General features: G+C 41.8%; 1 protein-coding gene across 1 annotated transcript; it reads left to right on the top strand.

Annotated features, from left to right (window-relative positions):
* The first annotated feature begins 3,292 nt into the window (after positions 1 to 3,292).
* ruvbl2 (RuvB-like AAA ATPase 2) lies at positions 3,293 to 16,144 on the top strand. Its single transcript, XM_061249042.1, has 15 exons — positions 3,293 to 3,395; positions 4,454 to 4,508; positions 4,925 to 4,980; positions 5,285 to 5,426; positions 5,712 to 5,841; positions 6,120 to 6,186; positions 6,547 to 6,653; positions 6,760 to 6,853; positions 7,572 to 7,695; positions 7,994 to 8,088; positions 8,402 to 8,520; positions 9,356 to 9,475; positions 13,907 to 14,036; positions 14,825 to 14,939; positions 15,769 to 16,144. Exons 1-15 carry the CDS (start codon positions 3,384 to 3,386, stop codon positions 15,792 to 15,794), a joined length of 1,392 nt encoding a protein of 463 aa, XP_061105026.1. The 5' UTR covers positions 3,293 to 3,383; the 3' UTR covers positions 15,795 to 16,144.
* Positions 16,145 to 26,521: the final 10,377 nt, after the last annotated feature.

Here is a 26,521-nt window from a genome sequence, read left to right on the forward strand (position 1 = left end):
AAAGTGCAAGCAATGCCTTTCAGTGTTACATTACATTAATGGCATTTGGCAGACGCTCTTATCCAGAGCGATGTACAGTTGATTAGACAAAGCAGGAGACAATCCTCCCCTGGAGCAATGCAGGGTTAAGGGCCTTGCTCAAGGGCCCAACGGCTGTGCGGATCTTATTGTGGCTACACTGGGGATCGAACCACCGACCTTGCGGGTCCCAGTCATGTACCTTAACCACCACTAACCTGTTAAGTATTATCAGTAGTTATCCCTAATTCTTTGCAGTATTTCTAACGATAGTTGCTCTCCCTCACCAGTAGCTGTCGCAAATGAGTCTGCGTCATCGAGATGCAGAAACTCGCTGTCTCGCGGTTCTCCTGGCCACTCGGTCCCGCCTTAATACTCAAAAGTCCCAGCTGATTAGTGAATAGTTTAAATTGATTTTGATAATATACATTTAATGCTCCAATCAAGTTAACGATGAAGCTGCTAAGTTTAGGTAGCAAATAATAATGCTGAATCCTTCTGACATAATTTACATAGCAAACTCAGATCACGCTGCTTCACTCACAGTGGTCAAGAGAAATCGATGACGATACAGAAATCTCACTTTGAAAGATTTAGACTAGTGGGACTTTTGTGATTTATCAATGATGCGATTAAATTTTGTGTTGCCTTTGACCGTAAATCGAATGCTTTCAGAATTTTTAAAGCTCCATGTTGCCCTCCCTACTAGATTTGTCGTGGGAATTGGTCGAAATGAATTAAAATCACATAGGGATCAATCAACCACAGGAGGTAGGCTACTACTTACCAAGTCTTGCCTTATCTTCCAGAATTTGATTCTTGCGCAAAATGATTTATTTTATAGGTTGTATAAGGCATTTTAATCGTCATAAAGGTGCCAACTTAGGTCATAAATGGCTTTATATTCATAATATTCAATGACGTCACTCAACGAACCGCCATATTGTACGGATGCACAGTGCACCAGCAGGCAAAAATGAATAAAATTATCAGAACACACTCTGATGCTTTTGTGAAGGCAGGACGTCTTTCCGGCTTATTCTGTCTGGCTAGCCATACATTTCTCCTGGCGTGGTTTAAACTCCTCGTATCATCGCCCTCATTCTCTCTCACCACTGTGATTCTATAAACGCAACTGCCTTCTCTTGTTACAATCGGACTTGTAATTACAACAAAATATGACAATATTTTCGAAGAAAACGGAGAAATCGATCATTTTACATCTAATTCTCCACATTGTGGCGGGCGGTTTCGCGTTTGTGAGCGGTTAGTCTATACGTACAATAAGGCGTCCAGCTATTCAATTGACGTTATCTATATGAATTAATATAGTAATACTATGAATTGGCATTGGTTAATTCGCTATCGAAGACCGTTGTCCGTTGGCGCCTTTCTGCATTACACCGCGAAATACTAGCTGGATTTACGATTCTACGAAACAGAATCGTCGAAATTAATTCAAAACACACAGGGATCAATCGACCACATGAGGCAGGCGACTACTTACCAAGTCCTGCTTTATCTTCCAGAATTAGATTCTTGCGCAAAATAATTCCTTTTATATGTTTATCAGACATTTTAATCGTCATAAAGGTGCCTATTCACCTACGTCATAAATGGATTGCGGTTTTATAGAGCGTACTGCTCCACTCAGACTACACATTAAACGATCAGTTTCAATAACCAACTCTTTTAGCCTTGAAAGTTGGTTTCACCCATTTTTCTTCCTCCCATATAATTTGGGTGGAAATTGATTTGGTGAATGCTGAAATAGCTAGCCTACTCTAAATAAATCACTTCTCTTCTCCAAATGGCATCATAAAGGTGCGAACTGGTATTGTTTTCTAACTAGTTTCAGTGATCGCTTGTCTGGAGTGCAATTTGGGCAGCTACATGTTCCTTTTGTCTCTTCACGTTTTCAATAATCCGTAAACCTTTATTTCTCTCAAACTGTAAGTTGCAGTTGCATCGATTGTGGTAGACTATCATATCTTAGTTATATAGCCAGCTAGTTACGCAGCCAAATAACTTTCTCGCTCACAGTATAGTTGGTTAGCTAAAGTGAAAACTATAAATAGTATTGTGTAGCACACCAAAGTCAAGATCTCTTAAAGTCACCTGTTCAGCGAACATTTTCTTACTAGAACACTACGAAAAGACGGCAGGCACTGTTGCGTTTGTCTGTAGTGTCAGCTTTCGGAAACAGTGCACGAGAACACTGAACTGTATAATAACGATTTATACGCTTTATATTCATAGATTGTGGGAAGCATGAACAGTGTTGTGGTTTGAGGTTGTCTATTGTTGCAATTCCCCTCTTGGCCGTTAGGAGTCCGAAATTACTTATTGTACCTTGTAACTAATGTTGGATTAAAAAATAAAAATACGAAATAAGAAATCGGACGTCGAACAGCGTCATTTGCCGGTTTAAAATAAGACCGCGCAGTTTGTCATTGAATTGTTATCAAATTGAAAAGTGACTAATCGTAACTCGTAAATACCAGCATCATTTATCTAATATTTCGGAAATTATTAACTTGTTTTTTCATGGTATTGCGAAACCAGCCACCACCTTAACAGAGGAATTTAAGATTATATATAAGATTTCAGGCACATAATTATTTATTTCTTTAAGCCCTGAATACGTATGAATTTCCTGTTTATTTGAAAGAAGTCAATTCTGTAATTAAGGCAATTCCAGTGGATTTAAGGGGGAAAAAAACAAGGCTGTTACCATGTAAATTCTGCATTCTGCAAAAAATTCTGCAAAGCTAAAAGTACATTTCTAAATATTGCATTTGATTTACCCAGTTTTCTTTTTATATATTTAAATTGTATGTGCTGTTCCTTTGTAAAAAGGAAACAATCACTCTTTTTTATGTGTCTGAAAGTATCCAAATTCTTGAATAAACTAATAGACTAAAATCTATATTTTTGGTCATCTTATCTGCCCACACTTTTACACTGCCCAGGAAGTGACCTCTTTTGCTACAAACTTCAGCTGTCAACGGTACTCCTAGTAAGGAGTAAAACCCAATCGACAATGTTTAGGTTAAGAATCTGCAGAACATTCGATGTACGCATATACTTAATACTAAATTTGGTTGCGGGAGGATTATTGATATTATTATAGAATCTAGATGTAATATAGATATATAATATAGATGTTAGATAGATGAAATACAGTCAGTTTAACTTGAAATTATAACGAGAACTGACTCAATCCATTTAACGTCATTAGTTATCTCTTAAAAATGTTGAAAACCACTGCTAACTGTATGCTTCCAGAACATTTCGTTTTGTGTTTCTATACGGAAGCAGTTTGAGAGTGCACCCTCAGAAACGGCCGCCGCATTTTTGAAAACATGGCAGCACAGGTGAGTGACTTGCATGGTGTAATAAATAATACTGTTATAAAACATTCGTGGAATATATTTGTTTTTTGTGGTAGGAAACATGTAAATACTACTATTTATTTTGGTTTCTTGGAAGAACAGGTCATTTTCAACAATGAAAGAACATAAAAGATTGGATGAGTTATTGAATGAAATCGCGTTGCTAATGTTAACGTATCTATCTATCTATCTATCTAGCTAGCTAGCTAGCTAGCTAGCTTACGTACGCGAACTGTGTAGTTAGCTAATATAACAGTTGACTGTGCTTACCATGTTGCAGAAGCAAATACAGCAAGATGATTTGCCGACAATGCATGACTTCCAATATTGCTTGAATGTAGTAGCTAAACAATGATTTGGAATGGTTGGAACATCTCTGGAGCAATGAAGTTCGCTAACGTTATAGCTGTATAGGCCTCGTGTACTAGCTAGCTAGCTAGTTCTTAAAAGTGAGTTAGCGGAACACTTCTAACTGATTGACGAATTAACATTATTAATTTAGCTACAGCTTTAATACAGGTAATTTTTGGCCAGGTAATTTATAGATTCATGTCTCTTTTGCATTAAAGTTGCTAGTGCATAGACTGGACCGCTTGCTGAAACTTCTGTTGTAGCTAAGCATAATGGCTAGCCATATCACTATGGCAACATGGTGCCGCTCCAGCGTGATCTAACCCTTGGCTAACGTTAGCTGCCAAATCCCGACTTTTTATTAAAAAGAAAATCTTAAAAAAATTACGTAATGGACATTGAAACTTTATATTCTGCCATATTCAGGATACTGTCACTGTCAATATTTTTACAGCCAAAGGTTTCCAGTTATTTTGAGTTTGATGACATAGCTTGCTTGTCTAATAATGTATTATTAGCATGATAGTTGTGTATTTGGTATAACATTAGATTACCATAGCCTAACTAACTAGCTAGGCCAGCTACTGTTTGTTCATATTACTTATTCAATAGCTAGCTAGCTAGCAAATTGTTCTTGTCTAATGCATTAACGTAGATTTATCAGTTTCTTGTTTTCCTCGTAATAATAGATGGCAGCCACGAAGGTTCCTGAGGTGCGTGACATCACCAGGATAGAGAGAATCGGTGAGTTTGAGTTTATGCCTGGTATTTATAATGTTACAGTATTACGCTAATAATTGGATATTTAGTGAATGCTACTTGTTATTATGATTGTATGGAGGTTCCGTGACATTTAAATTAAATCACCGTTGTGAGATACTAGTTTGGCAATGTTAAGTAAATATTAAATAAGCCAACGCTACAGTATATGCACCCTTCTTTGCCAGACTTCAATTGTATTCTCTTTTTTTATTATATAAAGTGGTCTTTATTCAGATTCTGTTTTAATTATACCTTAATCTTAATATAAGTCTTAAACATTTGTGCGCAAGTCACTGCACATTCTGAACATATTTTTGCTTGGGATGGTTTTCACAATCAGAAAATGGTCAGCGACAAACTTTTATTTTATTTGAAATGTTGTCTCCTATTTACCTTAGGAGCACATTCTCACATCCGTGGCCTTGGATTGGATGATGCCTTGGAACCTCGTCAGGTAAATCTCAGCTTCCATACTAGTTACATCTGTTATTGGCGGCTAATGCTGGCTGGCAATGTTTCGATTCAGCGTCCTGCTATGGTTAGTTTAGTTGATTAGGATTCCCATTAGCTGTTACACTCGGCAACAGCTACTCTTCCAAGAGTCCACATAGATCAGTAAAATGGACACAATACAGGAAAATAAAGTAACAATGGACACATTTAAAATCACCGAAAGTTGAAAAACACACAAACTGAGGTAGTATGGTAAAGTATAAGACAAGAAAAGTGAGTCAGCTGCACATTGCTGTCACTCCCAGGTTTCCCAGGGGATGGTGGGCCAGCTGGCATCACGCCGAGCAGCAGGATTGATCCTGGAGATGATCAAGGACGGGCACATCGCTGGACGAGCCGTTCTCATCGCTGGCCAACCAGGCACCGGAAAAACCGCCATCGCCATGGGTATCTTCTATGTTTTTTTGCCTGTTGAATTCACACCTTTTAATATATTAAATTAGTTAATGATTCAGTTCTATCAGCAGTAGCCTTTTAAGCCAGTACTTCAGTTGTGATTTTCTTCTAGATTCTTTTAGATTTGTTAAGATTGATGGTGGATTTTCTTTTAAATTCATGGGGTAATAAAAGCAAAATTTAGTTAGCAAAGTAAAAAAAAATAAATAAATAATAATAATAATTTCAGTGTTATATATGACAGTGATATATTGATCTTTTCCTCTGACTCTACAGGTATCGCTCAGTCTCTCGGGCAGGACACGCCTTTCACGGCTATTGCCGGAAGTGAGATCTTCTCTTTGGAAATGAGTAAAACCGAAGCCCTCAGTCAAGCGTTCCGGAAAGCCATCGGAGTGAGGATCAAGTGAGTGTGTGACTCTTGCAAGAGGTTGCTGGCAAAGAACGGTCCTTCATTCTGAAGCTTTTTTTTATGACTACAGACTTTGGCCTCAATTCCTCTGTTCTAATCTCAAATGGGTTATCCTGACATAATGGATCCTTGCATCAAAAGTTTCGATTTTGCGACCGAATAGAAAGCATAAAAATTGACTGTGTAATTGGGTGTGCTTTAGGTCAAGAAGTCTGGGTAATTACATTTTTTATGTTTTGATTTTATAAAGGATTGTAATTTCACCTTTTCAGGGAAGAGACGGAGATCATCGAAGGAGAAGTTGTAGAGATTCAAATCGACAGGCCTGCAACTGGAACAGTGAGTTAACGGCTGACTGCCTGTGTTGGCTGTGTGTAGAAGTGTGGTCAGTGATGTGGTTTGTCGGTGTATCCTGCTATTCGGGGGAATCAAAGCAGGGAACTGAAAAGCGTGATACTTTCAGGCCGTCTCCTAAATGATTAATGTCCCCGATACAACAAAGAAAAATGTGTCATTTTCGGCATTTAATTTTCATATGCATACATTTGCAAGCTGACACAGAGGACGCATGTATTATAAAATATGCTTGGCTATCACTGTGAAAGAAAATTACACTTTGTTGACAAATAAAAGCTGAGACATTGACCTGGAAACTGCAGCACACCACAACTAATTGGTATGGACCTTTCTATTTGTTAGGGTGCCAAGGTGGGCAAACTGACCCTGAAGACGACAGAAATGGAGACCATTTACGACCTGGGCAGCAAAATGATCGAGAGCCTCAGTAAAGAACGAGTGCAAGCAGGGTGAGAAATCGTAATCGGCTCATGCGTTACTGCAAGCTTTATTTGGTTTTTACTAATGAATAAACTGGTGGACACAGAACAGTAACAAATGGTTTTGCATTGTCAGGGATGTGATCACAATCGATAAAGCCACAGGAAAGATCACCAAGCTCGGCCGCTCCTTCACCCGGGCCAGAGACTACGACGCTATGGGAGCACAGGTAGGCCTCGCGTCCTAGGCCATGTCTAAATTGGCACACTTGCCTACTATTGAGTATACCAGTTGTACACGGCTTGCCTACTTATTAGTAGGTGATTGTGCCAATTCGGGCACAGCCCTAGTCCTTCATCTGCCGATATGATTATGGTTCTTAACCAGGCCTATCCCTAGTTTATGCTGGGTTTCTTTCCAGCAATTATTAACCATCTGCAGTTGTAGTGAGCTGATTATTGATTTGAACTTCTGACATCTGCAACGATTTGCCCTCCTATGGCAATGTTATGTCAAAGCAAGTGTGCTTCACAGATTAATATCAGATATTAATTTAACGTCTTGCTGATTAATCATAGAAAGCGTTCTCAAAATGCTAATGCATTCCCCTTCTCACCTTCTGCTATTTGCAAAGGTGTGTTAAGGCAATTTAAGTTTGCCTTGAGAATGAAGTTGCATAAATGGATACCTCAGGCTAAACTCTTGACTTTGGAAAAACAAAAAGAATTATGAGGCAAGCCATTAGCCAAATCACTTCACTCGAAATTTGGAAGTACTTTAAACCGCAATATTTTACTTCAACTGGTAAAAAAGCAAAACTGCATTCCAGCCTCCTGAGTGCTGTGCTTAGCTGATGGATGACCCCAGATACTCAGTAGTTTAGGAATGGCCCTATGAATACGATTGGCTGTCTCTAAATTAGGTGACAAAAAATTGCTGCATTTCAGACGCAGTTTGTCCAGTGTCCTGAGGGGGAGCTGCAGAAGCGGAAGGAGGTGGTGCACACGGTCTCCCTCCACGAAATTGACGTCATCAACAGCCGCACTCAAGGCTTCCTCGCTCTCTTCTCAGGTTAGACTTACTTCTCACCGCCTGCTTTCAGGAGAAGGTTTCAGCAGCTTATAGCCTAGTGGCTGAGGTGCTTGACTGGTACCTGGAAGGTTGGTGGTTCAAGCCCCAGTTTAGCCACAGTGAGATTTCTGCTGGAGTTGGTTCCTTGAGCAAGGCCCTTAACCTCACATTGCTCCTTTGTCTAATCAACTGTAAGTCGCTTTCGATAAACCTGTCTGCTACATTGCAAATAACTAATGTAATGTAGCACTGTTAAATAAGAGACCCTGAAAGCTAATCGCGCCGTTTGCTGTGGCAGGCGACACTGGAGAGATCAAGTCAGAAGTCCGGGAACAGATCAACGCGAAGGTGTCGGAGTGGAGAGAGGAGGGGAAGGCCGAGATCATACCAGGGGTGAGTTTGCATGTGCGATTCTTAAGAAATAATGCTAACATATAATGAAATACAGTTTCAGAATGAGGTAATGTTTTGAAGTTGGCATTTTATTATTTATGACATAATGCTGAAATATAATGAAATACAGTTTCAGAATGGGGTAATGTTTTGAAGTTGGAAATTTTATTATGGCTTTCTTCTAATTTTGATATGATAAATTTCGACTCAATGTGTATTGCTACTCAGTTTACCTTTTTCTAGTTTGCGCTGATTTTTTTCCTGAGGAATTGTTTTTAAATTAGTTTGAAGCATCAATGTTGTCTGACTGCAGGTGCTCTTCATCGATGAGGTCCACATGCTGGACATTGAGTGCTTTTCTTTTCTGAACCGAGCCCTGGAGAGTGATCTGTCTCCGGTCCTTATCATGGCTACAAACCGAGGAATTACCCGGTAGGTAATCACAGGTCCTGTGGTCCCTGTATATCACTGAAACAAGCCCCTTCAAATGGTAAACTGAGATGAGACTAATGTCCTTTGCTAGCATGATGCCATTTGCTCCATCAATGTTGGTGTAAGTGTAACTGATATTCTTAGTAAGTTGGCTATCACTCTGGGCATGTATACAAAGCGGACCAGGGTCAAATATGTAATTTTTTTGTATTCAAATCCCTTCCCTGTGCTCAACTGATCTTGCCTGGTGCAGTTGAGCCAACCAAGAGGACCAGAATGTGGGGCTTGCGCATTTGTAGAGTATTTCATTTGTTCCAATACACCATAATCCAAAACCCTGCTACCAAAAGTCACTGGTACTTGGTATTGAGTTACTAAAGCTTCCATAGATGTGTGCCTGTGCCACATAACATTGTTGAAAGAAATATTGCTTCTTCAACAGTAAATCTTCAAAGTTTCACAGGAACTTGTAAATGTCACAGAAAAGGCAGGGAAAGTGAAGTGTGATCTTCTCAGATGGTAAATGGCAGGCATTTATATAGCGCCTTTATCCAAAGCGCTGTACAATTGATGCTTCTCCATTCACCCATTCATACACACACTCACACACTGACAGTGATTGGCTGCCATGCAAGGCCCCAACCAGCTTGTCAGGAGCTTTTGGGGGTTAGGTGTCTTGCTCAGGGACACTTCGACACAGCCCGGGCGGGGGATCGAACCGGCAACCCTCCGACTGCCAGACGACTGCTCTTACTGCCTGAGCCATGTCGCCCCACAGATCTCATGACTGGAAGACTAGATATAATTAATGAGCTCCCGTTCTGCCATTACCCAGGATCCGTGGAACAAACTACCAGAGCCCTCACGGAATCCCTATCGACATGCTGGATCGCCTGCTGATCATCGCCACGTCCCCCTACACAGAGAAGGAGACCCGTCAGATCCTCAAAATCCGGTAAGGCTTAGCCGTAGCTGAGAAGGGCTTATGAGCATTAATCTTCACCAGAAAAACCCTTGAGCCCCAGTGTGGTAGCTGCAAACTTCAAATATACGTAAGTCAAGGATGCACAACTCCGGTCCAGAGGGCCAGTCTGCATGCTGGTTTGTGTTCCAACCAATTACCTTAGTTGTAGTTGTCTGACAGTTCTATAAACTACGGTCGTACCTGGGCACAGTGAAATCTTTAGGATGCACTTAGTCTGCGGCTGGTTCCAGTGCATATAAACTTGTACTGTTGAACAATTTTTAAATGACCGTTCATTTACTTTGCCACCAAAGCCTTTTTAATACAAATGGATGTGACTTGGGTCTAATAGCTGATACTAGCTATCTGATTAGCTGCTTACCTCAGATTGTTTTTAAAGGTAAGAACGAATATTACATTGAGTAAAAAAGCCAAATAATGAACAAAAACTTTGTTCTCTAGGCCTCTTCCTTTTTGTCTTCCACATCGGCAGTCATTTTTGTTAGCCACCTACAACCTTTTCGAACTGTAAGCTAATGTTCGTGGAAAGCAAGAAGTTTGTTCACAAATATTAACATATTTGTTAACGTTAACATTAGCCATCTTGAATTGGTGTTTAGGTTAAAACATTAAAAATATATATTTTATTGCCAGAGACAGTGGGTGATGAACATTTTCAATGAATCGCGTAGTTCCAGCTAATAGTTTCAGATCACGTCAAAATATTTTTATAGCTATAAAAATACTAATATATGTATTATTTAGTGACCAAATTTCATTCCTGAATCATGCAATTTTCTAGCTAATGTGGACAAATAACTAAATCAATGAGCATCACTGCTCATTTTAGTCTATTATGTGAAACAATTTGAAATTGCTACTACTGAAAGCCACATTAAATATGCACTATGAAGATTTAGGAAACTTTTTTGCGAAGCTCATAAGTAATTTGCTGGTTTATTTGCAATTCACAAATGATATACTATACTTTGTCATTTCATTTAAGTAAAAATACAAGACCACTCTTCTTAGTAATACATTTGTATTCATGTCAGTGTTCTACAAAAGTATTCTAAAGAAATTCTATTCTTCCAGGATTTACATTTCCCCATTATCATTGCTTTTATCCAAAACCGAGGATGTATTGTTAAAAGTGCTTACTTATCACAGGAAAGGGATTCATTTTGTTGTTGAGTAAGTAGCACTACAGTCACCCAAATTTGTTAGGGTAGTGTAGTGTCCCTTGCTCCTGGTCCTGGCGAGCCGCAGTGCTGGCTTTTGTTTTTACTCTGCACTTAATTGATCAGTTAATTACACTGTTAACTCGCCTCACATGGTTTCATGGGTCTGACCAGCATACCCTCTGGCTCTCCAGGACCAGGAATGGGGACCACTGGGCTAGTGGCTATTGGGATCCAATTAAGCTGTGCCATGCTTAATCTTTACAGTTTATACAGTCAGGTCCATAAATATTGGGATATCGACACAATTCTCATCTTTTTGGCTCTATACACCACCACAATGGATTTGAAATGAAACGAACAAGATGTGCTTTAACTGCAGACTTTCAGCTTTAATTTGAGGGTATGTACATCCAAATCAGGTGAAAGGTGTAGGAATTACAACAGTTTGTATATGTGCCTCCCACTTTTTAAGGGACCAAACGTAATGGGACAAACTAACAATCATAAATCAAACTTTCACTTTTTAATACTTGGTTGCAAATCCTTTGCAGTCAATTACAGCCTGAAGTCTGGGACGCATAGACATCACCAGACGCTGGGTTTCATCCCTGGTGATGCTCTGCCAGACACCTACTGCAACTGTCTTCAGTTCCTGCTTGTTCTTGGGGCATTTTCCCTTCAGTTTTGTCTTCAGCAAGTGAAATGCATGTTCAATTGGATTTAGGTCAGGTGATTGATTGGCCATTGCATAACATTCCACTTCTTTGCCTTAAAAAACTCTTTGGTTGCTTTCACAGTATGCTCCGGGTCATTGTCCATCTGCACTGTGAAGCCCGTCCAATGAGTTCTGAAGCATTTGGCTGAATATGAGCAGATAATATTGCCCGAAACAATTCATCCTGCTGCTTTTGTCAGCAGTCACATCATCAATAAATACAAGGGAACCAGTTCCATTGGCAGCCATACATGCCCACGCCATGACACCACCACCACCATGCTTCACTGATGAGGTGGTATGTTTTGGATCATGAGCAGTTCCTTTCCTTCTCCATAGTCTTCTCTTCCCATCATTCTGAAGTTGATCTTTGTCTCATCTGTCCATAGGATGTTGTTCCAGAACTGTAAAGGCTTTTTTAGCTGTTGTTTGGCAAACTCTAATCTGGTCTTCCTGTTTTTGAGGCTCACCAATGGTTTACATCTTGTGGCGAACCCTCTGTATTCACTCTGGTGAAGTCTTCTCTTGATTGTTGACTTTGATATACATACTGGAGAGTGTTCTTGATCTGGCCAACTGTTGTGAAGGGGTTTTTCTTCACCAGGGAAAGAATTATTCTGTCATCCACCACAGTTGTTTTCCGTGGTCTTCCGGGTCTTTTGGTGTTGCTGAGCTCACCGGTGCGTTCTTTCTTTTTAAGAATGTTCCAAACAGTTGATTTGGCCACACCTAATGTTTTTGCTATCTCTCTGATGGGTTTGTTTGGATTTTTCAGCCTAATGATGGCTTGCTTCACTGATAGTGACAGCTCTTTGGATCTCATATTGAGAGTTGACAGCAACAGATTCCAAAGGCAAATAGCACACTTGAAATTAACTCTAGACCTTTTATCTGCTCCTTGTAAATGCTTGGTTTTCCTCCTACCTCTCTGGTCGCTCCTACCAGGTGACTTGGAGGGGCGCAGTCTCCGACCCTCACCCCCTACGAACTGGAGTCCCGCAGGGCTCGGTTCTTGGGCCTCTCCTCTTCTCGCTATACACCATGTCTCTTGGTTCTGTTATCTCTTCCCACGGCTTTTCTTATCATTCCTACGCTGATGACACCCAACTCTTCATTTCCTTCCCCCCCGACACCCAAATCACCACACGGATCTCTGCCTGCTTGGCTGATATCTCTGCGTGGATGACTTCCCATCACCTGAAGCTCAACCTTGCCAAAACTGAGCTTCTCTACATCCCTGCTAAGTCCTCTCCGTCAATCGACCTCTCATTGACTGTTGAGGACTTTGTAGTTTCCTCCTCCCGTACGGCAAAGAATCTTGGGGTGACTCTTGATAACTGCCTCACCCTGGCTCCACAAGTATCCTCCACTGCCAGAACCTGCAGGTTCTTTCTGTATAATATACGCCGTATCCGTCATCTCCTGACCGAGAAAGCCACCCAGCTCCTAGTCCAGGCGCTCGTCATTTCCCGCCTGGATTACTGCAACTCCCTCCTAGCCGGTCTCCCAGCATGTGCCATCAAGCCCCTCCAGCTGGTCCAGAATGCTGCAGCCCGCCTGATCACCAGTCAGCCCAGGTCGGCTCATGTCACTCCGCTTCTCATTGGCCTCCACTGGCTTCCTATTGCCGCACGCATCCGTTTCAAGGCCCTAGTGTTGGCATTTCAGGCTGCTAAGGGGACTGCCCCACCTTACATACAATCCCTGATCACTCCCTACTCCCCAGCTAGACCACTCCGGTCTGCCAGCTCTGGTCGCCTTATGGTTCCCTCTCTACGTGCACCTGGCGGTCGAGCTGCACGTTCATGCCTGTTTTCCGTTCTGGTTCCTCAGTGGTGGAATGACTTGCCTACCACCGTCAGAACAGCAGAATCCCTCCCCCTATTTCGACGCAGACTCAAAACCCACCTTTTCAAACTCTACCTTAGTCCTCCCTCCTGATTTCCCCTGCCCCTCCTTTCTGATATCCCTATCCTTGTCTAACCCCCTCCCAAAAAAAATAAAAAAATAAAAAATGCACTTCTGATGACAACTATGTTTAGAACAGCATTTCCTGTGTATTTTGCTAGTTTCTGGATGTGATGCTCTGACTTATGGTAGAACCTATGCACTTGTAAGTCGCTTTGGATTAAAAGCGTCTGCCAAATGACTAAAATGTAAATGAGATAATGAGGGAATAACACACACCTGGCCATGAAACAGCTGAGCAGCCAATTGTCCCATTACTTTTGGTCCCTTAAAAAGTGGGAGGCAACTATAGAAACTGTTGTAATTCCTACACCGTTCACCTGATTTGGATGTAAAACCCTCAAATTAAAGCTGAAAGTCTGCAGTTAAAGCATATCTTGTTAGTTTCATTTCAAATCCATTGTGGTGGTGTATAGAGCCAAAAAGAGGAGAATTGTGTCGATGTCCCAATATTTATGGACCTGACTATGTTGTCTCTCTAAGCAGGGTTGAAGCTGAGTGGCTTCAGTAAACCATCCAGCTGTTTAAGTCGCCCTGAACACTGTATCCCTCCAGGTGTGAGGAGGAGGACGTGGAGCTGAGCGAAGAGGCGCACACGGTGCTGACCCGCATCGGCCTGGAGACGTCCCTGCGCTACGCCATACAGCTCATCAGCACCGCCGGGCTGGTGTGCCGCAAGCGAAGGGTGGGTAATGTGGCCGCGGGATAGCGTAGCCGTAATGTATTGTAGAGGGCAGCCTGTAGTGTAGTGGCTAAGATACATGACTGGGACCCGCAAGGTCGGTGGTTCGATCCCTGGGGTTGCCACAATAAGATCTGCATAGCTGTTGGGCCCTTGAGCAAGGCCCTTAACCCTGCATTGCTCCAGGGGAGGATTGTCTCTTGGTTAGTCTAATCAACTATGTCGCTCTGGATAAGTGCATCTGCCAAATGCCATTAATATAATGTAATGTAGCTGCTCAACCACACAAAAACAACTGACACAGCTGTAGCCCCTTAGTTTCCCTCAAAACCTCACGGTAATTAAAGTTCATTCTGAATTTTACTCCTCCTGTCAAATGGCCTGTCACATTTGTTACTGTCTCAGTGTGGCCACATACTCCCCCAATTGGGAAGGCTTATTCTAGCATGCCGATCCACCAAAACGCTTTCAGCCGGCTGCCACTACTTTCCACTCTACAGTCCTCCAGAGGAGTTGCACACAGATTGCATGAGATGCCTGTAATTCCTCTGAATGCGCTGGATAGTATCCTGCCAACTTCCCTCTTTAGCCGATGCTGTAGCCCATTATGCCTCGGTTTGTAGGACTCCTGGCCACAGTTGGCATAGGACCCTGTGGTTCATCATGTGCCACTGAGAAACAACCATGCGTATTTATTTATGAATGGTTTTTGTGTGAAAGCTTGTTGGAGAAAGGGTTCTATGGCAACATTTGACTTTGAGCTTGAAGGCTGTGTGCTCTGTTCCACCCAGGGCACAGAAGTACAAGTGGAAGACATAAAGAGGGTCTACTCACTCTTCCTGGACGAGTCTCGATCCTCACAGTACATGAAAGAGTACCAGGACTCCTTCCTCTTCAACGAAACGCGTAAGTGTGGCCACTTAAAGTCTTCGCATTTTATTTGTGGGATCCATTGTGTTTGCTCCAATACTGATTACTTTTAGAAATAGAGGTGCAATGATACAATCTGAAGCCTCAGCATTGCTACTGTTGAACAATTTTTCAGGATGTAATTGTCTTTAAACTTTACTGTTCTATAGTTTGCCATGTCTTTGGTTTAGGCTACAAAGTTTGAGAACCTTGTCACTGGAGCAGCCTCACTACAATGAAAGGGCAGCATTGCGTGCTAGCCAGCCAAAGCAGCTAGCACCACAACCATCCCTGCATAGAAGAGAGCGGCTTCTGAACGTTTGCACAAATGACTAATGTAGCCTACTCGGATCGGTACTCCATATCGGCCGATCCACTTAATGAAGCACTTGGTATTAGGGCTGCACGATATATCGGAGATTTATCGTCATCGAGATATAAACATGAGAGGCATTGCAAAAGACTGCTTATACGGCGATGAATAGTTTTTATTTCAATTGATTGGCTGTTCATGTACAATTTCTTCAATAAAAGTATGTTGGAAATAATGTTTTTATTTTTATTTTTTTTATTTTTTAGCCCTACTTGGTATTGGATCGGTTCTGAAGAAATCGCTGCACCTCAATTTAGAAATACTAGTTTTTCAAAATTGTCTCGCAGCATACCAAATGTATCAACTTCTGTATGTTAAAGTAATATTTTGAACACTGAAAAGCAGAAAAAATTCAGAAAGTACATGAAATGTGAAATTGCAACTATATGAAAAAAGGTTTCCAGATTTGAGCTTTGCATCTAAAATCTTTTCACCCATGTTTGTGTTTTTCAGAAGGAACTCAGATGGAAACTTCCTAGTGAAGCGGATTCGACAATTCTGTATTTTTTTTTACTGTGATGCCCTTTCATTGTCCGTGTACGCCCTTGTACATGTCTGACCTTTTCAAGGTCGCAATGCAATGTTTCTGAAACTTCCTGTAATGTGGGTTTTAGCCCAGTTGAAATTCATTTTGTTCATTTTTTTCATTAAGCTCCTTCCTTCTTCATCTTAATCTTTCTCATGCTTGACTTTTATAGGTTGCTTATTTTCAGTTTACGTTGTGTAGCTTGAGTACTCTGGGCAGGGATAGCGTTTCCTGCCCAAGCCTGCCGTGTCTAAAGTCTTGCAAAACGGTGGAAAAAAATAAATAAATTGTTCAAAAAACAAAGCATTCTTGCAGTTATTAATTGCAATTCTACACTACTAGAGATAAGAGCAATGTAATACCTGTGTAGGTGGTCCCAAGTGGGTCAGCTGGTAAAAGAGCTCAACACAAGAGGCTTTGTCCAATAGCCTACTGCAGGATTGAGTCTGGTCATTGTTGTCATTAGCTGGCTATGGCCGGGAGTCCAAACCAGCAGGATGTAGTTGTTGTTGTCAGGATATCATATGATTCAGGGGTAGTACAAACAAAGATAATGTACATTTTCAAGAGTAACTGAAGACTTAGTCGAAGATGGCATTCACTTGCAGAAGCAATAGAACATAAGATCACGTTCCCAAAACTGTTCATAGGGGACATAGTTTTAGGGAGGTTCAGATTTTTTAGGTAATTGATTTGTACTCCGTACAAAGGCTGAAAGGAAATTAACATCACTCATGCAATACTTGGACTCTCACGAATAGGCCCAGGATATCATCAAAGTAAATAAATCATACTGCTTGAGCAGCGACATGTTTTGAGAAACACTCGTGAAATGAGCAAATGTCTTGAAGAGATAATTCAAGAGATAATTCTTACCATTACTATGACATGCTTCAGGAAATTCACCCCAGGTTAGTGGATGTTTTTATTATTCATTTCTAATGCCTCTCACTGCCATTTTTTTGAAACTCAGAATATTCCTCAATGAAGTACAGTACTATGCGATGACTAACTTATTTGTAGTTTGATTACCTTTTTATGTGCATAAGTGAGAAATGTTCAGTTCAAGATGTTGTTGACATGTTTTTTTTTCCAGTGAGTTACACATCAGTAGAGTGGCTGTTAGAACCACTTTTGCCGGCTATTTTTGTCTAACAGAAATACACTTCGGTCACTGGGCTATTGCTGTAATAAGCTGTGCTTTGACAGAGTGCTTTGGGCATTTCCAAGACGCTCCTAAATCTGTCCTGTCTGCATTTCCAAATGACAGGCTTGCAATACAATGTATTAACCATTGGGTGGCGCTGTTGGAACGCATCTGATTTTAGAACAAAGAGAAAGACTCCAGTGCACAGGGCAGGGTTTTCCCCCCATTTAATTGGCCTCCCCACTGAAACACATTGATTACGAAGTGGAATAGATTATCCAAATCTTTCTGTGGTTTACTAGAAAGCCATAAACACAATGGCTTGGGTGAGGAAATTGTTTAGCAAATATGGCTGTATGTCGTCTTGGAGGCAAACAAAATTATCCCATTCTCTTGCTCTGATTCTTTTTGAGACTTCACCTGTATCTACATTCTTTCATGGTTCAAGCTCTATGGCTCTAAAGTGTTTCAAATGCGTGAATGCAAAAAAAACTTTAAAAAAAAAGGCATCTAACAAATCATCATCCAGTGACTGAAAATGTACAGTTGGACATCTCTTTCAGGGCCTTGCTGAGTGTTTGCCTTGTGAGTTTGTTTTCAAAAGCCATCCTGGAAATGTACATTTTACGTTCCGCTTTGGGCCAATATTAAATGCTAATCATCGATGAATGGATCATTTATAATGTGAGAGATGGGATCTTTTTAAAAATATATCTGCATTTACTAAAGCAAAGTATCTGTATGTATATAAAAACATTTGAAGGTAGCCACCGGAAAAAAAATGTCTCAACACGTTATTTCTGTAATGATAGGATGCTCTGAAAAGGACAGACCAAAGCAACCCTTTCCAGTGGTTAAGTGTACACCTGGACAGTAATGTACACCATGAAGGCTTTGTGGTTTAACCTGAGTAAATAGTTGCACTGAGACTTCCCTGTGTCTGGGGAAAGATGGCTCCGACAGTGTCCAATTTGAGCGCGCAAGAAGTATTAATAGGATGCCGGAGCGAAAGAAAATAACCGAAGGGAACAAAGATCCAGACTGTGTATAAATTGGGCAACGGAGATAATGCTGCAACCCACAGACGTTCAAACGGGAGACAGAGGGCTCTTGTAGGGAGGAGGTACTTTGAGTTAGGATCGAGGGATGGAGAACAGGGAGTCCGTTGATGAGGAATGTCTATACAGTTTCAGAGATAAATTACGGTGTAACCGAAACCCGCGGATTTGGCTAACGGGAAAAGTACGAATCGCTGAAAATCGGGATTACATTACATTACATTAGTGGCATTTGGCAGACGCTCTTATCCAGAGCGACGTACAACAAAGTGCATACCCATAACCAGGGATAAGTTCGCTGAAAGACCCTAGAGGTAAGTACAATTTCAACTGCTACCTGTACAACAAAGATAAGGACAAGGGCCATTTTATTTATTTATTATTTTTTTTTTTTTTTGAACAAACAAACAAACAGCAAAAGTCACCAAAGTTAACTATCCAAACACTGCTTACCTAGCCAACTAAAATACCGATACACAAGTCACAGAGACAACAATTAAGGTTCACAGGGAGGTAGGGAGGGATGGGGAGAGGTGCTGTTTGAAGAGGTGTGTCTTCAGCTTGCGCTTGAAGGTGGGGAGAGATTCTATAGTTCTGACCTCAACGGGGAGTTCGTTCCACCACCGTGGAGCCAGAACAGACAGTAGTCGTGAGCGTGAGGTGGAGGTTCTGAGAGGGGGAGGTGCCAAGCGGCCTGTGGAGGCTGAACGAAGAGGTCTGGCAGGGGTGTAGGGTCTGATGATTTTTTGCAGATAAGCTGGGGAAGACCCTTTAACTGCTTGGAAGGCTAGCACCAATGTTTTGAATTTGATGCGAGCCATGACAGGCAGCCAGTGGAGGGAAGTAAGCAGGGGGGTGACATGTGAGTATTTGGGAAGGTTGAAGACCAGACGAGCTGCTGCATTCTGGATGAGTTGGAGGGGTCTGATGGCGGACGCTGGGAGGCCAGCCAAGAGGGAATTGCAGTAGTCCAGGCGGGACAGAACCCGATGATTGTCAGTTCAATCGGAATTCGACTAGACTAATTATATGTGACAGTTGGTATTCTACACATAGCATTGCAACAAACCACTTCTGGACATGCGGAAGTTTGTTTCAGAATCAGAACTAGTCCTTTTGATAAAGGCCTACTCGCTAGAGTCGTGCTTCTCAACCCTGGCCCTGGGGAACCACTGTTCACCGCTGGTACAAGCTTACGATCTCTGTACTGTAATGATCTGCTAATTGATCTTAATTAGACGCAGATTCTTATTAATTAGACTTTACATCCTTTGAATAACTAATTACCCTCTTAAAGCCACATTATGCCAGAAATGGCCATGTATGCCCTTAAAAATCCTTAAAAGTTCCATATCCAGGATCAGATCGGTCAGATGAACTTATGCTTTCATTGACTGTGCTGGTCTTTGGCAAATAGGCGAATTCCAATTGAAAGGGGTTTAATTTTTAATTGAATCAATTACTAACTGACAGGTGAAATCCGTTGTGGCCCATTTGCTCAGAGTGGAAACTTGACACCAAATTTTGGTTTAATGACTACAAATGGCAACAAGCCAAACCCCTATTGTGTTAAAATAAGTTTACCCACATAATTTGGCTATGGTAGAACACATTTTCAGCAGCCTTAACTGATCAAGAGACAAAATATGACAAAAGCCAGCATACCCAGTGGGTCTCCAGGACTAGGACTGAGAAACATTGCGCTAGGGCACAAGCATTTTGTTCCTTTAACTGTATAAATTGGAAACAAAAGTGGATTTTGCAGAAGATAGGTCTGTTTAGTTTCATGTTTGGCAAAACCCTCGAATCCAAGCAGAATTTAAACATAGCATTTTAGAATTAGTCATGAGAAAACAGAAAGAACAAATAACTTGACACCAAGTTACACCCACAAAAACTTTGCCTGTGTGGCAGATTCCCGAGGCCTCCCGCAATGAGGTAAATAGGCCTAATGCTAATTTGATGCAGTAGTCTACGATTTATTTTTAAATCTATGTACAGTATTGCAACAAAGAAATACTGCCTTTATGCTCCCTGAGAGCAGAATTCACCCTTACAACCTGATGAATAATTCTGCTGGAGTTATTCAGGAAAATGCAGGTGGGGCAGAAATCCATTACATGGAAAGAGATGGCAGAAATGGGGATGTGGGTGGCGCAATGGGTGATTTTGAAGCCCTTCCAGAATGGCTACTCTGATGATATCAAGAGGCCAAGCTGTCACCAAAATATTAAGAGACCAAGTCCGTTGCTGAGGTGGAAATGGAAACCCAGGTGACTATTATGGAATGTGACTTTTGGAATGTGTCAAGTAAGAATATGTGAAGTAACAAATCACCAAAAGGGGCCACTTGCTACTGTGCAGTCCATATGTATTTGGACATTGGTGCAATTTATGTCCTGGCGCAATACTCCACACATTGGATTGGAAATCAAACCATTAATATGATGCAGACTGTAAATTTGAGGCTATTTACAGCCATATCAGGGGATCTGTTTGGAAAATACATCCCTTTTTATACACAGCCCCCTGCCCCCATTTTAGGGGACCAAAAGTAATTGGTCAGTTGGCGTTTCCGAGTTGTCAGGGGTATTCAATTGATTGTTTAATGCAGGTATAAGAACGCTTTGAGGGTTTAGTCATGATTCTAGGCTATTGATTGCCTTCAGAGTCTGTTATAACAAGAGTTGACAATGAAAGTCAAGGTACCCATTAAGAGGCTGAGAAATAAGAAAAAAACAAAAAAACAGGCACGCCAAAAACAATAGGCTTACCAAAACTGTTTGTAACATCATTAAGAATAAAGGCAGCATTGGTGAGCTCAGTAATTGCAAAGGTGCTGGTAGTTCAAGGAAGACCTCTTCAGTTGATGACCTCAGAATCCTTGCCATAATGAAGAAAAAATCCCAAACACCTTTTCAACAGATCAGAAACACTCTTCAGGAGGCAGGCGTGAATGTCAGTGACCACTCTTCACTAACAGATAGATATACAGAGTGCCCACTGCAAGACACTAACCACTAGTTAATTACAAAACGGGACGGTTAGGTTTAAGTATGTTAAGTAGTACCTAAAAGAACCTCTGTTAAAGAAAAAAAAGAGTTCTGTTAAAGGGTCTTGTGGACAGAAGAAACCCAGATTCACTTGTATCAGACTGATGGGAAGAGCAAAGCATGGAGGCCCATGAACCGAAGCATTATAGTTTGGGCATGTACGGCTGCTTGCTTGCATGGTTATGGATTATGTATAAAAAGGGATCAAGTTCTACATGGATGACCTGATATTGATGTAATTGTTTAATTTCAAATCCAACTTGCTGGAGTACAGAACCTAAAGAAGAGAAATTGTAACACTGTCCAAATACTCATGGCCTGCACTGTACAGTATGTTCCCACGGAAGCTGTTAGCCGACTGACATTTTGTTTTAATAGTGTTTTGAATTGCCTGTGCCATTTCCACAGGCAGGAAATAAGTGGATATTTGTCTAGAATTTCATTCTATGATTGACTGTAGAGAGAGGGAACATTTTCTATTTCAGTTATCAACTCAGAATGCTGTCATTTTTCATATCAAAATGCTACGTGCTCATATGTTTGCACAGTAATGTAGCCGAATTGTCAAATGCTGGATTTGCTCCACTTCCTCTCTGGGTTCTCAGTCAGACCAAGGCTGTTGTTGAAACAGTAAGCCCAGGTGTGTGCTGACGATAGCCTCTGCAGCAAATGGAATGTTTGTGCCACGGCATCACTTATTGGCTGCGTGCGTTCTTATTTATAGCGTGTAAAAACAAATAGCCTTTCGGCAACAATGCGAAACAATGTGAAAGTCATTTCCCTCTCCGGAGTCGGCACCACAGTTTGTTTCCAGTGCCAGTTACCTGTTTACTTTCAGACCAATGACATTCCTGAAAGATTGGTAATAGTCTGCAAATGGATGGTAGCGGTCGGCGGTGCTATGACCAGACAGCAAACGCTCCCGGCAACCTGCCAATCACGGTCGCTCTTCTTTGTTTCTAGAGCAGGGATTCCACTACCTCTTCTGTGGATATCTCTGGCTCTTTACCTGTTGGCCTTACCCTCAATGGATACAGAATAGATCTGCCCCCCTTTTGTCTGACGGAGGTTCTCTAATTTCCCATTGCCCGCTGGCCCCTTTGACAGGTCACAGATCGACCACATTTCTCTCTTGCAGCGCCACACCTGTGCATCAATCAGTCGTAAGGGGGGCTTCCAGATTCATGTCAAACGGCAAGTGACAGAAAGCGTAGACCTGGTCGCTCTCAAGTAATCTTCCCCATGCCCCCACCCCCCTACCCCAACCAATCTGTTATCTTTGCCAGTTATGCACACCCCCCTCCTATCCTGGTTTCTGGAGCCGGCAAGTGTCTCAGTACTGGGCCATTGTTCACTTCCAGGAATTGACCACCTCCTTTCATATGTGGCGAGCCGGATGCTCTGCTTTAACTGCTTGTTTTAGATCAGTAAATGCAGGGTGGCACGTGAGTGCCTGGAATTCTCCTTTGCATAGCACAGAATGTCAGGCTCACAGCCCCATGCTTTCTGTTCAAGCTGAAAAAGGTGCAAAAAGTAAAAGCACAAAGAAAATTTAAGTCATGATTGTAAGCTGAAAGACTTGATTGTTTCTGCCTCTTGGATATATTTACGGTGATAGAAATACAGTTAGAAAAACTGTTAGAAATACAGTAGGACAGCTTAAAGGGTTTAATTTTCAAGTGGGGTGGGTGTGTGTGTATATGTGTGGAGTGGGGCTCAGCTGTTTTGATATGGCCTTATCGAGTTTCACACAGCCTGCACAGACATTGGCGTGCTGTCTTTTCTCAGGGGCAGTTTGCTGTGTCAGCCCTGCTGTTCCTGCTGTTCACACATAAGAAGCACATTTCCTGGTGACAGTTTTTCAGGATTTTCTCTGTTGCCTCAATGTTTGAGGCAACTGAGCACCACTGACGCAGAGTCAGTTAGTTTGGCAGAGGCACCCCCCACTACTGCCCCTTTCCCAGTCCTTCCAGCTGTGATTGCAATGGTTGCGCTCTGTTACTTCAGACTGATAGTAATTTCATGGCTTGGCGCCCAAATGTACATGAGGATTGTCTCCAGGGGTGTCCCAGACAAGCTGAAAAGTGCCACAATGAAATGAGCTACGAACTAGCGCGGTCTCCCTTTTTGTTTTGATTATAGTTTGCAGACTGTCAGCTCTTACCAAGAGCTGGAGTTTCTGCCTCCCTGTGCCAAGTATTCCACTATTCTATTTCACGGCGATTTGTGCAGTAAGTGTTATATCATGGGACATTAACAGATTTATTTTACAAAAATAAAGAGTAATATCTGTAGTAAACACAAGAACTTATCTGTAATTGTATATCAGAAATTATGTAATCTTTGACAGTAATAAATAAGTTCACATCATTTACTAATTAAGTAATTGTATCGAAATGTGACTTCATCATTAAACTTCATCATTAAAACAGTAGTAGTTCTAACATGGATGCACTAAAATGCAAGCGTATGCTGTATATCCTCTTTAGAAAAGGTTCCAAGTGGCTGAGTCAGTAAGGGCACTCTTAAAAAGTGTGGCTTGTCTGTATAGCTGGTATTGCTGTGTCATTAGCCTTCTATGACCAGGTTCCGTTCAGGCATAATAGGTTTTTTGATTGCCCCTGCATGAGCTGAAATAATATGACAAGCACATCGACGACACAGGGTAACCACTATATCAGTGCCCTCTGATTACTCACCAGGCACTCTCAAGTGAAGGTGTGACATGGGATCAGGCGGTAAGAGCAGTGGTCTGGCAGAAGGAGGATTGCCGGGTCAATCCCGCCCTGAGTATGTCGAAGTGTTCCCGAGCAAGGCACCTAATCCTGACGAGGTGGTTGGTGCCTTGCATGGCAACCAATCGCCGTTGGTATATGAATGGGTGAATAAGAAGCATCAATTGTACAGGGCTTTGCATAAAGGAACAGAATCTCAAAGGAATGTTTTCAACATCTTGTGGAATCATGCTACGAAGATTTGAGGCTGTTTCGAGAGCAAAGGGAGGCCCTATCCAGTATTAGTATATGTTCCTAATAAAGTGGTCAGTGAGTGTAGGTAGCTAGTCCACCAGTTTGACCACCATCTTACTCTACCATTTTAACCAGCTTTGACAAGCTTTGACCCACTGGAGACCAGTTTTGCCCAGCCACAGGCCAGCTATTACCAGCTAAGTGTCAAAAAACACACCTTAACCCAGCTTAAATTCACAGCTGGTCTTAGCTGGAATTTTCAGCAAGGAAGCGAAGCCTGAAATGAAAGGGAATGCGTAACCTCGGTTTGTGTTCGCGAGCCGTTCCTCGGGTATTGGTTTCCAGCCCAGAGAACCACACACAGTGCTTTGCCGCACGCTGCTATTGCAGCTGCGCCTGGCCCGCTGAACCGTTCCGAGTTACAAAAACAATCGCTAATGCCTTGCGTAAACAGGCCGTAGGCCCCCTCGGAGTGGGCAAGACAGGGCGATGGTAGGGAATGCGCAGAACGGAGCGGTCTCTGTGGCGTAGTTCCAAGGAGGTGTTCACGGCTGCCCTCTGGACTCTGGAGCCGTGGCCTTTTCTGAGACCCCTCTCCACATTCTCAGCTGAGAGAGCGTGTCTTCCTCACACGTTACAATTACAGGCCAGGGACTGACTTCCTCGGGGGAATCTTTGAAGGATAATGAGTAGACCAATTAAACAGATGTGTTTTTTCTTCACTGGGTTTAAGAGGACAGGCACTCATTTTTCTTATCTTTTTTTTCAACAGACGTGGAAGTTTGTCAAGGTATGGGAAGAAATTAGTAATAATAAATAATTTGTTATTTAGCTGACAGTTTTATTTGAAGCAACTTACAGTTCATTAGACTAAGCAGTGGATAATCCCCCCTGGAGCAATGTGAGGATAAGGGCCTTGCTCAAGGGCCCAACAGCTGCAAGCTTATCATGGCTACATCAGGGTTTGACTCACCTCTTCTGGGACCCAGTCATGTACCTTAGCCACTAGGCTGATGATCTGCTTCATACAGGGAAAATTAAATGGATGTAAGGGCAAAATGACCTTCTGCCTCCTTTTGATTGGACATGATTAGCCTTTCAGCATGCACAAGAGGGCTTTGTCTTTTAGATCTGTTATTAGAAGGCCAGAGTAATGTTAAGGTTGCTTCAAGTTTGCCAAGTGTAGAATGAACTTTTCTGTAAGAAGTTGGTTTTTAGTGTCAAAATGAATTTACTGATGTGTAAATTTGCCTGGAACACCTGAAGGATTATCTTGGTTTTCTAGGATCAATAGGATGACCAAGGACATATGACTGAAAGAATGCTTCACAGAAAGAATGATTCTCCACAAGAAAAAGGTCTGAGCTGAATGCTAGATTTTATTTCAGCCTCAGATCTTGATTATATAATTAGTTCAATTATTTGCTGAATTGTGGCTGTGGGCTTGCACATGTATATAATGTGAAATGTGTTTTTTGTGTTGTCTAATTAACAACTGTTGCTTTTATTCTGTGCTTTAATACAGTTAAATGGACATTGTTTTATGAGTAATTGGACTCAATTCAGCATTAATTGGTTTGAATGAAAACATGCATATGCATGGGCCTGTGTGGCAATGAGTCTGATTCAACCAATGAATCTAATCTAACTATCCTATTCAATCAAGACCTTGATAAGTAGAGTCTTTGTTGCCAAAAATGGGCAACTCCAGTACTAGAGGGCTGGTGTATATGCAGGATTTTTCTGCAACAGTGACCCTGGCTCCATTAGCTAATTAGCCATATGCACCATGACCAACTCACTCGTAAATTAGAGCACAATAAAATGCTACAAGACAAGAACATTTATCAGCTGCTGTTTATATCATGGAATGCGGCTAGAAATGACAGATCATGTAAATGATTGGGTAAATTAAATCATTAAGAGCAGACGTTGGTCTGATATCCAGAAACAGATACGGCCCGCCTTGCCCGTCCCTGTGTTAGGCTAAAACAAAAATTTGCACACACATTGACCCTTTTTGGATGAGATTGGGCTCCAGATGCAAACAATTTCATTGAATAATTCTCTTTTTCCCAACAAATTCGTAGTGGGCAATCAGTAATGGTTAGGCTACGTGCTAATAGGAGAAGACTGAAGCTATAAATAATGTAGTGCCAAGTGTGGGTTCTTGCCTGGTGACATTTTGTACCGTCCTTTTCCTTCATGCACACATATGCGTTGGACCATCATACAGCGCCTGCTCACGTGTATGCGTTTGGTCCTGTCTGCACGAAAGCATCAGTGCTCCTGTGTCCCACACGAGTGCACCTCCCTCAAGGGCACAGCATGTCTCACGCGGCTTTGTGAATGATTCGCACGCGGCACGCTCCGAGGAGCAGAGTAGTGGTAATGAATGAAGCCAAGAAAGAGGGTGAATGAAGACAGAGAAAAAAGGCCGATGGCTGCCAAAC

Source organism: Conger conger, chromosome 7 (assembly GCF_963514075.1).
Source record: "Conger conger chromosome 7, fConCon1.1, whole genome shotgun sequence".
Taxonomy (NCBI): Eukaryota; Metazoa; Chordata; class Actinopteri; order Anguilliformes; family Congridae; genus Conger; species Conger conger.

What these genes read in the sequence shown, in the direction of transcription:
- ruvbl2 (XM_061249042.1), top strand. An exon ending in ATGCCTTGGAACCTCGTCAG is followed by an intron (nt 4,981 to 5,284) that starts GTAAATCTCAGC and finishes TGTCACTCCCAG; the next exon opens with GTTTCCCAGGGGATGGTGGG. An exon ending in CGTCAGATCCTCAAAATCCG is followed by an intron (nt 9,476 to 13,906) that starts GTAAGGCTTAGC and finishes GTATCCCTCCAG; the next exon opens with GTGTGAGGAGGAGGACGTGG.